The 12,570-nt window shown below is 41.6% G+C and overlaps 1 protein-coding gene across 5 annotated transcripts in view; it reads right to left on the minus strand.

The window, feature by feature from the left end:
* Positions 1–12,570, minus strand: part of Ints2 (integrator complex subunit 2) — a 63,991-nt gene that overhangs the window by 39,565 nt on the left and 11,856 nt on the right. For all 5 annotated transcript variants that reach the window (XM_004664524.3, XM_045159019.1, XM_045159018.1 and 2 more), the window contains exons 6-9: positions 10,877–11,007; positions 10,104–10,277; positions 4,156–4,382; positions 3,311–3,436 (exon numbers count right to left, since the gene is read on the minus strand). In XM_004664524.3, coding sequence (XP_004664581.1) covers positions 3,311–3,436; positions 4,156–4,382; positions 10,104–10,277; positions 10,877–11,007 — 658 coding nt within the window. The remainder of the gene's footprint in view (positions 1–3,310; positions 3,437–4,155; positions 4,383–10,103; positions 10,278–10,876; positions 11,008–12,570) is intronic.

The raw sequence follows: 12,570 nt of genomic DNA on the forward strand, positions 1-12,570 counted from the left end.
AGTTCAATTGCAGTGGCTGAAGCCCTGGTGTGCCAATTTTCTGTCACCCTCTGTCTCTTTCTGTCTCTCTCTCCTTCTCTCTCTCTCTAAAAAAAAAAAAAAAAAAAAAGTCAGAACCAAGTTCTAGATAGTAATAATTCATCCTTTACTTGAAATATAAACAATTTATAGAAATCTTTTGAGTAGAATTAAAAATTAGAGAGGATAAATAAAATATTTAAAAATCAAGCCAGGCATGGTGGTGCATGCCTTTAATCCCAACACTTGGGAGGCAGAGGTAGGAGGATTGCCAAGAGTTTGAGGCCACCCTGAGACAACATAGTGATTCCAGGTCAGCATGAACCAGAGTGAGACCCTCCTTCAAAAAACAAAAACAAACAAACAAAATTGTTTAATCTATTTAGGCTGGAGAGATGGATCAGCAGTTAAGGCATTTGCCTGCGAAGCCTAAGGATGCAGGTTCAATTCCCCAATACTCAAGTAAGCCAGATGCACAAGGTGGTACATGCATCTGAAGTTCATTTGCAGTGGCTAGAGGCCCTGGTGTGCCCATTCTCTCTCAAATAAATTAATAAATTTAATTAAATATAAAAAAATTAGGGGATAGAAAGATGGCTCAGCAGTTAAGGCACTTGACTACAAAGCCTAAGGACCTGGGTCCGATTCCCCACATAAATCCAGATGCACAAACTGGCACATCTGTCTGGAGATCATTTACATGGCTAGAGGACCTGGCACACCCATTCTTTCTGTCTTTCTACCTCTTTATCTCTCTCTCAAATAAGTAAATAAATAAATGTTAAACAACAAAATAAAAATTAGAGAAAAAATGTATTACTAAATATGATAATGTGGCCAGATGTGCTGGTGCATGCCTTTAATCTCAGCCCTTGAGAGGCAGAGGTAGGAGGATTGCTGTGAGTTTGAGGTCAACCTGAGATTGTATATTGAATCCAAGTCAGCCTGGGCTACAGTGAGAACCTACCTCAAAAATACACACACAAAAAAAAAAAAAAAAAAAAAAAAAAAAAAAGCTGGGCATGGTGACACATGGCTATAGTCCCAGAATGTGGGAGGCAGAGGGAGGAGGACTGCTGTGAGCTTGAGGCTCCCCTGGAATTACACAGTGAATTCTAGGTCAGCCTGGGCTCCAGACCCTACCTCAAAAAATCCAAAAATAAATAAATAAATAAAATTTAAAAAGAAACAAAAACAAAAATTAGGCTGGAGTGATAGCTTAGCAGTAAGGCACTTGCCTACAAAGCCAAAGGACCCAGGTTCAATTCCCTAGGATCCATGTAAGCCAGATGCACAAGGTGGTACATGCATCTGGAATTCATTTGCAGCAGCTATGACATGCCCATTCTCTCCCTCTCCCTCTCTCTCAAATAAATAAAAGTAAAATAAAATTGAGGCCAGGCATGCCTTTAAATCCCAGCATTAGGGAGGCAAAGATAGGAGGATTGCTATGAGTTTGAAGCCACCCAGGTACTACAGAGTGATTTCCAAGCCAGCTTGGGCTACAGTGAGACCCTACCTCCAAAAAATAAAAAAATACAACTGATATTAATGAGCCACTTGAAACAAAAGACACTATAAAGAAGAAATATTCAAGGAACAAATCAATCCTACTACTCAGAAGGCAGAAGCAGGAAGATCAGGAGTTCAAGGCCAGATTGCATCTGGAGGGAAAAAAATGGAAACAAAATAAAAGAAAAAAGAATATAAAAGAAAAATAAATCCAGGAGTTGTGGTGCACACCTCCTTTAATCCCAGCACCTGGGAGGCAGAGGTAGGTGGATCACCATGAGTTTGAGGCCACCCTGAGAATGCAAAGTGAATTCCAGGTCAGCCTGAGCTAGAGTGAGACCCTACCTCAAAAAAACTAAAAGAAAGAAAGAGAAGAAAAATAAAACAACAGCTATTAGAAATTAAGACAATTTTAGGACAAATCCTAAAAGGGAGAATAAGCAGTTTCCTTTTGGAAAGATGAAAATATCCTAGAATTAGATTACATAGATGGTTGAACAACTTTGTCAAAAATAAAGAACCTTGAGCTGCATTGGCTGAGGCCCTGGCATGCCCATTCCCCCTCTCCCTCTCTCCCTCTCTCTCTCTCTCTCTCTCTCTCTCTCTCCCCCCAATCTCTTTCTCTCATAAATAAATAATTTTTTTTTAAAAATTATCAGAGTTTGCAAAAGGAATTAATATGGCAAGTTCCAGGATCAGTAAGAGACTCCAGACCAAATAAGAATGGGTGTAAAAGCCTGGCATAGTGGCACACACCTTTAATCCCAGCACTCGGGAGGCAGAGGTAGAAGGATTACCATGAGTTTGAGGCCACCCTGAGACTATGGAGTGAATTCCAGGTCAGCCTGGGCTAGAGTGAGATCCTACCTTGAAATAAAAAATAAAATAAGGGCTGGTGAGATGGCTTAGCAGTTAAGCGCTTGCCAGTGAAGCCTAAGGACCCTAGTTCGAGGCTCGATTCCCCAGGACCCACGCTAGCCAAATGCACAAGGGGGGCACATGTGTCTGGAGTTCGTTTGCAGTGGCTGGAGGCTCTGGTGCACCCATTCTCTCTTTCTCTCACTGCCTCTTTCTCTGTCTGTTGCTCTCAAATAAATAAATAACAACAAAAAATTAAAATAAATAAATAAAAAGAAAAGAATGGGTATAAGGGCTAGAGAGATTGCTCAGTGGTTAAGGTACTTGCCTATAAAGTCCAAGGACCCAGATTCAATTCCCCAGTTCCCACGTCATGCCAGATGTACAAAGCAACACGTGTCTGGAACTCATTTTCAGTGGTTGGAGGTCTTGGCATGCCCATTCTATCTCTATCTGCTTCTTTCTCTCTCATAAATAAATAAAGTTTTTTTTTAATTGGGTTTAAACCAGGTGTGGTGGCACATGCCTTTAAGCCCAGCATTCAGGAGGCAGAGGTAGGAGGATCATCATGAGTTTCAGGTCAGCCTGAGACTATAGAGTGAATTCTAGGCCAGCCTATGCTAGAGCAAGACCCTATCTCAAAAAACCAAAAATAAATAAACAAATAAATAAAAATTAAAAAAAATTAAGGATGCTATTCATATGTAGGTTTCCTATGTAGTAAGCTCTTGATATAATGCTGTACATCCTTTTTTTTTCTTTCCTTTTTTGGTGTGGTAATGCTAGTAATCAAACCTTGGGCCTTGAACATGCTAGGCAAACAGGTTACCACTAAGCAACACTCCTAGCCCCTGGTTAAGCATTTAGAGAAGTGAAGAAAATGATGCTTTGAGAAAACAGAGCAGCTTAGAGAGGAAGGTACCTGACCAGGGTGGAGAAGGCCAGCAGCATGCAGAAGGACAGGGAGACGAAGCGGACCCCAGCCGGGGTGGCCGGGGGGCGGCTGCTCATCAACTGCAGCAGCTGCTGGGCTTCTTCCTCAGTGGGCCTGCAAGGGACACACAGTTAGGCTTTGCTTCTGCTGCCTTTCTTTCTTTCTTTTTTTTTTTTTTTTTAAGCTCAAAAAGGAAGAAAAAGCGAAACTTCCTAACATCTTAACCTTTTGGATACCAATTTCTTAACTTTATGATGATACTCCAGGCCAAGCTGACCTGGAATACAATTTCTTAATTTTATAATGACACTCTAGCTCAGGCTGACTTGGAACATACTCTGTAGTCCCAGGCTGGCCTCTAGCTCCTACCTCTTGCCTCCCTAGTGCTGGGATTAAAACCGTGTTACCACTTTGCATCTCTCTATCACACTTTCATCTTTTTGTTTGTTTGTCTTTGTTTTTCAAGGTAGAGTCACCATGAGTTCAAGACCACCTAGAGACTACTTAGTGAATTCCAGTTCAGCCTGAGCTAGAGTGAGACCCTACCTCAGGAAAAAAAAAGAAAGAAAAAGAAACTGATAACCTTCTCTGACCTCTCATATATTGATATTTTTCTATTTACAAGCAGATCAAAATAGATTACTAGATCCCTTCTAGTAATACTTGGCCTTAGCACTTCCACTCTTGACCCCCAAAACTTTGAACCTTCTTTTTATTTAAATAAGTCAATAAAACTGTTCCCTAAGCCTTCTTACTAAAAGCCTCTGGCTCGCTTCCTTGAAGCTAGGAATGGGAACGTGAATGACAGAAAGGTAAAATATCAAGTTGAATACTTGAGGCCGGCGATCCCCATCAAGGCACAGTACAGGCGTAAGAGCGCACTGGCTTTCACCACATGCTCTTCTTTCAGACCCGAATACACGGACACGCTGGGCTCCATTTCCACATCAGCCTCTTGCACAATGCGGGTGCTTCTTACTGTGGGAAGAATGCCCATCAGCTCCAGAAGAAGCTGCCGCCTCATCTGCCAAAGCACAGAACTGCTGGTCTCTCTTTTTCTCTGCACAAAACACCAATCAAAAAGACAGCACAAGCACTTACTACATTAGAAGAAACTGGAAAAAATTATACTGAGGTCATCCAAGCCTAGAAGACAAAATTCCATGTTGTCTCTCGTGTGTATTCTTAACTTTTATTTTATTTTGGTTTTCCGAGTTAGGGTCTCACTCTGGCCCAGGCTGACCTGGAATTTACTATGGAGTCTCAGGGTGGCCTTGAACTCACAGTGATCCTCCTACCTCTGCCTCTGAGTAATGGGATTAAAGGCGTGAACCACCATGCTGGGATTTTTGCGCCACCCTGCCCAGCTTTGTATTCTTAACTTTTAATGCTTGTGTGTATGTAAGTAAGGAAATGTGAGATTGAGTGTGGTCTATGATACTAGATACAAGACCACCAGAGGGGAACAAGAAATGATAAGGGGAAAAGGACAAAAAGAACTATGGGGTATGAAAGCAGAAAAGAGGCTAAATTGCAGGAGAAGGGCACAGCAGATAGGGGGAAGGGAGAAAAGGGGGGTTGAAGGAAACAAAATAATTAGAAAACAAAGTGAAAGCTTGCAAAGCCAAAGGACCCAGGTTCAATTCTCCAGGACCCACGTAAGCCAGATGCACAAGGCAACACATGGACACATGTAGCTGAAGTTCATTTGCAGTGACAAGAGGCCCTATTCATCCATTCCCTCCCTCTCTCTCTCTCATTCACCCCCTTCTTCCCTCTCTTACATAATAAGTTGTTTTTTTTTTTTTTTGTTTTTTTTTTTTGGTTTTTCAAGGTAGGGCTTTGCTCTAGTCCAGGCTGACCTGGAACTCACTATGACTCCTCAGTACTGGGACTAAAGGCATGCGTCACCATGCCCAGCTAAAAATATTTAAAAAAAAAAAAAAAGGAAGCCAAGTGTGGCACATGCCTTTAATCCCAGCACTTAGGAGGCAGAGATAGGAGGATCACCATGAGTTCAAAGCCATCCTGGGACTACACAGTGAATTCCAGGTCAGCCTGAGCTAGAGTGAGACTCTACTTAGGAAAAAAAAAAAAAAAAGTAAGCCAAGGCTGGAGAGATGGATTAGCTTAGCAGTTAAGCACTTACCTGTGAAGCCTAAGGACCCCAGTTCGAGGCTCGATTCCCCAGGACCTACGTTAGCCAAATGCACAAGGGAGTGCACACATCTGGAGTTCGTTTGCAGTGGCCCTGGTATGCCCATTCTCTCTCTTTCCCTCTCTCTCTATCTACCTCTTTCTGTCTGTCTGTCACTCTCAAATAAATAAATAAAAATAAACAAAAAAATTAAAATGGGATTTCAGCCTGGCATGGTGGTGCATACCTGTAATCTTAGCAGCTGGGAGGTATAACAAGAGGATTGCTGCAAGTCCAATGCCAGCCTAGTGTAAATAGTGAGTTCCTGAGTTCCAGGACAGCCAGAGCTACAGAGCAAGGATCCATTTAACAAGAAAAAAGAAAAAAGAAAAGGAGAAGAGCTGGAGAGACAGTTTAGTGGTTAAAGTGCTTGCCTGCGAAGCCAAAGGACCCATGTGCAATTCCCCAGGACCCACGTAAGCCAGATACACAAGGTAGCACATGCATCTGGAGTTTGTTTGCAGTGGCTGAAGGCCCCAGAGTGCCCATTCTCTATCTGCCTCCCTCTTTCTCTCTCAAATAAATAAATCCAAAAATTTTTTTTAATTTAATTTTTTTTTAATTTTTTTGTTATTTTATTTATTTTAGAGTGACAGACAGAGAGAAAGAGGCAAAGACAGACAGAATGGGCGCACCAGGGCTTCCAGCCTCTGCAAACAAACTCCAGACGCGTGCGCCCCCTTGTGCATCTAGCTAACGTGGGACCTGGGGAACCGAGCCTCGAACCGGGGTCCTTAGGCTTCACAGACAAGCGCTTAACCGCTAAGCCATCTCTCCAGCCCCCTTTTTTTTTTAATTTTAAAAAGTGAAGGGGCTGGAGAGATGGCTTAGCGGTTAAGGTGTACGACTACAAAGCTAAAGGACCTCGGTTCAATTCCCTAGGGTCCATATAAGCCAGATGGGCATGCATCTGGAGTTTGTTTGCAGTAGCTGGAGGCCCTAGCGCACCCATTCTCTCTCTCTCTCTCAAATACATAAAAATAAAGTTAAAAAAAACAATGGAGATGTGGCTCAGCAGTCAAAGGTGCTTGCTTGCAAAGCCTGACAGCCCAAGTTCAATTTCTTGCTCCACACATAAAGCCAGATGCACAAAGTGGCACATGCATCTGGAGGTCCATTTGCAGTGGCAACAGACCCTGGTACATCCATTCATATTCCCCCCATACACACACATACCGCTTGCAAATAAATAATAAAATATTTTTTTGCCTGGTCCGAAGGTAGTGAGTTAGCTCAATTGATTGTTCACAGTAAAATATTTTTTAAAAAATAGGGCTAGGGGACTAGAGAGCTGGCTTGGCAGTTAAAGGATTTGCCTGCAAAGCCAAAATATCCAGGACCCATGTAAGCCAAATGCACAAGTTGGCACATGCATCTGGAGTTTACAGTGGCTCAAGGTCCTAGAATGTCCATTCTCTCTTTCTCTCTCTAATAAATAAAATAAAATAAAGAATTTGAAAAAAAAAAAGCCAGGCGTGGTGGCACACGCCTTTAATCCCAGCACTTGGGAGGCAGAGGTAGGAGGATCACTGTGAGTTCAAGGCCACCCTGAGACTACATAGCGAATTCCAGGTCAGCCTAGACTAAAAAAAAAATAGGGCGGAGGAGATGATGCCTCAGTGGTTAAAGGCACTTTCTTGCCTACCATACAAGAGGCCCTGAGTCTAATCCCAGAACCACAAAATATGTAATAATACATAATTAATTTAACATAATATAATAGTGTATATCACAAACCATACTATATATCCACCAACTGGTAAACGGAAAAACAACAGGGTCTCCTTATGTATCCCAACTGGCTTTGAACTAGATAAATATCAATAGTCTTGCCTCCAGCTACTGAATGCTGGGATTACAGGAATACACCACTTCACTCAGTTAAAGAAATTTGATACTTGCTACATACAACATGGATGAACATTGAAAATATAATGCTAAGGAAATAAGAAAGATACAAAATGACAAATATCCAATGATTCTACTCATGTGAGGTAACTTGAATGGTACCCAGAATTCATAAAGAAAGTAGAACAGAGGTGACAATGGGGTTTAGAATAGAGAGAAAGAAGTAGGAGTTTAATAGGTATCAGAGCCTCTATTTGGTGTAGTTTTTTAAAAATGTTCTAGATGCAGATAGTGGTAATGGTTACATATCATCTTGAATGTTCTTAATGCCACTGAACTATACACTGAAAAATGATGTAACGGCAAATTTTATGTTATATACATTTTATCACTGTGCACACATATACAAGCATATATTAAATTACAGAATATAATTTATTTTGATGATCTAATGCAATAGTTCTCATAAGCTTAACACAGGAGCCTAAAAAATTCCACTCAGCCAGGCATGGTGGTTCATTCCTTTAATCCCAGCACTTGGGAGGCAGAGGTAGGAGGATCACCATGAGTTTGAGGCTACCCTGAGCCTGCACAGTGAATTCCAGGACAGCATGAGCTAGAGTGAGACTGTACCTTGAAAAACCAAAAAAATAAAATAATTCCAAAATTCTTACGGGGGAGCCAAAAGGGCAAAAATATTCCTTACCAAGACAGTGATCTTTCCCCCTCTCATTTTCTCACAAGTAAACAGTGCATTTAAAGGCATCTATTAAGCCAGACACATTGAAAAATGTAAAATATCACCATTCTCACCACAATTTTTTTGCTTTAAAAAATTTATTCTCAGGCTGGAGGGTTGGTTTAACGGTTAAGGCGTTTGCCTGTAAAACCAAAGGACCGCAGTTCAATTCTCCTGGAACCACGTAAGCCAGATGCACAAGGAGGGGGGCGCACGCATCTGGAGTTCATTTCTGGTGGCTGGAAGCCCTTGTGCACCCATTCTCATTCTCTCTCTGACTCTCTCAAACAGATAAATAAAATGTATTTTTTTTTTAAGTCTTTAAAAAAATCTATTCTCAAGCCAGGTATGGTAGCACACACCTCTAATCCCAGCACTTGGGAGGCAGAGGTAGGAGGATTGCCATGAGTTCGAGGCCACCATGAGACTACGTGGTGAATTCCAGGTCAGCCTGGACCAGAATGAGACCCTACCTTGAAAAACCCAAAAAAAAAAAAAATTTACTGGGCATGGTGATGCATGACTATAATCCCAGCAGAAGGATTGATTTTTAATATTTTTTTAATTTGTATTTTATATATTTGAGAGAGATGGGGGAAAGAGAGAGAGAAAATGGGGGTGCCAGGGCTTTAAGCCACTGTAAGTGAACTCCAGATGCATGTGCCACCTTGTGCATCTGCCTTACGTAGGTCCGTTGGCCTCATAGGCAAAAGCCTTAACTGTTACTAAGCTGTCTCTCCAGCTCACAGCACAAGGATTGAAACTCAAGGCCACCTTTGGTTAAATAATAAGATCCAACTTTTTAAAAAATTGAGTGTTGGGCTAGAGAGATGGCTTAGCAGTTAAGCGCTTGCCTGTGAAGCCTAAGGACCCCCGTTCGAGGCTCAGTTCCCCAGGTCCCACCTTAGCTAGATGCACAAGGGGGCGCATGCGTCTGGAGTTCGTTTGCAGAGGCTGGAAGCCCTGGCGCGCCCATTCTCTCTCTCTCCCTCTATCTGTCTTTCTCTCTGTGTCTGTCTCTCTCAAATAAAAAAAAAATTAAAAAAAAAAAGAAAATATTATATGAGTATGTGTATATATATCTACATATGCAGGTATACATATACATGTAATATTTACATTTAATAGTTATCTTGATCATTTTAAATATTTTTTAAAATTAACAATTTTAATTTCTAATATGGAAAATATCAAAAGATAAAAATTTTCATATCCTGTGAATTTTTTTTAATTTTGTTGAGGCAATCCCAACAGACTGTGATGATTTTTTTTTTTTAATGTTAGAAGGTTCCTGGAACTGATTATATTTTATTGCTTTCCTTTTTTTAAAACTGGGGGCTGGAGAGATAGCTCAATGGTTCATGGTGCTTTCTTGCGAACCCTAACAGCCTGGGTTCAGTTTCCCAGTACCACATAAAGCCAGATGCACAAAGTGCCATATGCATCTAGAGTGCATTTGAAGTGGCAGGAGGTCCCGGTACAACCATACCAATTGCCTGTCTCCCTCTCTCAAATAAATGTTTGTTTGTTTGTTTGTTTGTTTAATGTATTTATATATCTGAGAGAGTGAGTGAGGCAGGGTCTCACTCTAGCCCAGGCTGGCCTTGAATTCATACTGATGCAACCTCAGACTCCTAAGTGCTGGTATTAAAGGAATGAGCCACCATGCCCAGCTTGGTTCCTAAAGCTAAGACAACTGTTGGTTTAAAGACATCATCCTTCCGTCCTTCTTCCCTCTTTCCTTCTTTCCTTTCTTTTTTTCTTGGTTTTGTGACACAAGATCTCACTCTGAAGCCCTGGGATGGCCTGAAACTTACTCTACAAGTCAAAGCTAGCCTCAAACTCATCAGAATTTTCCTGCCTCAGACTCTCAAGGATGAAGATTACAGGTATGAGCCACCAGGTGCAGATGCAGATGTCTTTCTAGAAGTGCTTCTTGCACTTAGTAACTGTTCCTCAATAAGAATCCTCAGCTGACATAGACACTTAACTCTCACCTGCTGTCCATTTCGGATAAAAGTTCCAAACCAAGTCCGGACTTTAGCATTTGTTCCAAGAAGCAAACCACTAACAAAACAAACCAAGTCGCTCACGCCATCTTCACAAGCTTCAGTTTTAGTATGATCTAGTGTCAAAGCTACCCCAAGGCCTGGCAAATGGCATTCTTCCACCTACACGGCAAAGACAACAAATTAAATCAAATATATTGCAGAAAAGAGCCAGGATATTTCAAAATCTAAAGATCCTCAATTTAGGGGAAGAGATTTCACAAAACATAAAGCCCCAGAGAGGAGGGTTTTTTGGAACCCTCAGTAGGGTTCCAAAACCATCTGGCAAAAAGTATACCTCTGCAGGCACATGCCTTAACCTCAGTACTTGGGAGGCTGAGGCAGGAGAATCACCATGAATTCCAGGCTAGCCTGGACTACAGAGTGAGTTCTAGATTAGTATGGGCTAAAATGAGACTTTGAATAAAAACAAAAAAAAAAAAACACATTGTTCTACTAGGAAAGGCTTTGTTATATACAAATAACAGAATGGGGCTGGGGAGATGGCTCAGTGGTTAATGGCACTTGCTTCACTTGTTCACAAAGCCTGCTCCTGGGTTCAGTTCCCCAGACACATGTAAAGTCAGACCCAAAAAGTGGCAGCAGCAAGAGACCCTGGCACACGCACGCACATGCATACACACACACACAAACACACACACACACAAGTAAATAAATAAGTTTTTTAAATCCTCCTCCAGAAAGACACTAGGATCTCTTACCACCATGCCTCGAACCTTGAGGGCTTGAGAAGGATTCATTTTGCATAAGAAGCGTAAGGCATCTGTTCTGCGTCGACCTCCAAGGCTTTCTTCATCTTGTCGTTCTCCATTTTTAATCAGGCCCCTACAAACTACATTTTTAAGGTCTATTACTTTAAGCTTTATAAATAAGTTGTTATAAACCATTTGCTTTCATCATTGAAAATCAATCATTTATTCAGATTAGACACTACAGAAGAAAAACATCAGGAAACAGAGCAAGGTCAAGATCAAAAAAGGACAAAAGAGCTGGAGAGAAGGCTTAGCAGTTAAGGCTCATGCTTGCAAAGCCTAAAGACACACGTTTGATTCTCCAGGTACCACATAAGCCAGATGCACAAGGTAGCACATGTATCTGAAGTTCGCTTGCAGTGGCTAGAGGCCCCCAGCATGCCCATTCTCACTCTCTCTGTCTCTCTCCCCCTCTCTCTGTTTTGAATAAATAAATAAATAAAAATGATTTTTTTTTCCAAAAAGGACAAAAGAAGACTTCAAAATGAATAATGTGAAACAATAACACCAATTCACACATGTCTAACTACATACCCAAAAAGATAAAGACAGTGAACAACAAAATATGAGGTGAACATGGTGGTGCATGCCTATAATCCCAGCAACAGGGACACAGAGAAAAATCTCACAATGGAGGACAGCCTGGGCACAAAGAAATAAACACAAATTTTAAAAATTTTAAAAAAAGGCAAGGCATGGTGGTGCTATATACTTACTGTACTTAAATTGGCAAAGTCAATATAACTTGGAAATCTCTAAACACAATATCCCAACAATGAGTATCTATTAATCAACTTTCAAAGGATGAAGTTTCATAAATATGTCTTAGCAAAGAAAAAGTGTGTTTTAAAAAATTTTTATTGATTATTTATTTACAAGCAGAGGAGGGGGAGGAGAATGGGTATGCCAGGGCCTCCTGCCACTAAAAACAAACTCCAAATGCATGCACCACTTTGTGCATATGGCTTTACACGGGTACTGGGAAATCAAAGCCAGGCCATCAGGCTTTACATTCAAGCCCTTTAACCACTAAGCCATCCTCCAGCAAACCCCTCCTCAAAAAAATTTTTTCAATTTAAAAATTTGGGCCTGGGAAGATGGCTTAGTGAGCAAAGCACTTGCTGCACATGTATGACAACCAGATTTCAGATCCCCAGAACACACATAAAGGTGGACAAGCACGCAAGAGTCTATAATCCCGCACTTACAGCAAGAAGGAAGGCAGAGACTGGAACATCCCAAAGCTGAGAGACCAGCTACCCTGGCAAGCACAGCAACAGACAGCAGAGCCTGACTCAAACAGGAAGAGGACAAGCACCGGTACTCGAGTTGTCATCTGGCCTCCTCCCACATGCACACTGTGGCACGTGTACATCAACGTTCACACATGAAATGGGAGAGTAGACAGGAGAGGAAGGGAGGGAAGGGGGGAAAAAGGAGGGAGAAGGAAAAAAGGGAATAGGAAGGGAAGAGACATGCAGGGAGGAGTGTCACAGATGTAGATCAGTTGGAAAAGAGCTTGAATAATAGGCACGAAGCCCTGGGTTCAGTCCCCAGCACCACACATACTGACGTGGTGACTCAGCACACACAGCTGATACCAGTACTTGAGAGGTAGAGATAGGCGGATCAGGAGTTCAAGG

This window comes from Jaculus jaculus, chromosome 9 (assembly GCF_020740685.1).
Source record: "Jaculus jaculus isolate mJacJac1 chromosome 9, mJacJac1.mat.Y.cur, whole genome shotgun sequence".
NCBI lineage: Eukaryota > Metazoa > Chordata > Mammalia > Rodentia > Dipodidae > Jaculus > Jaculus jaculus.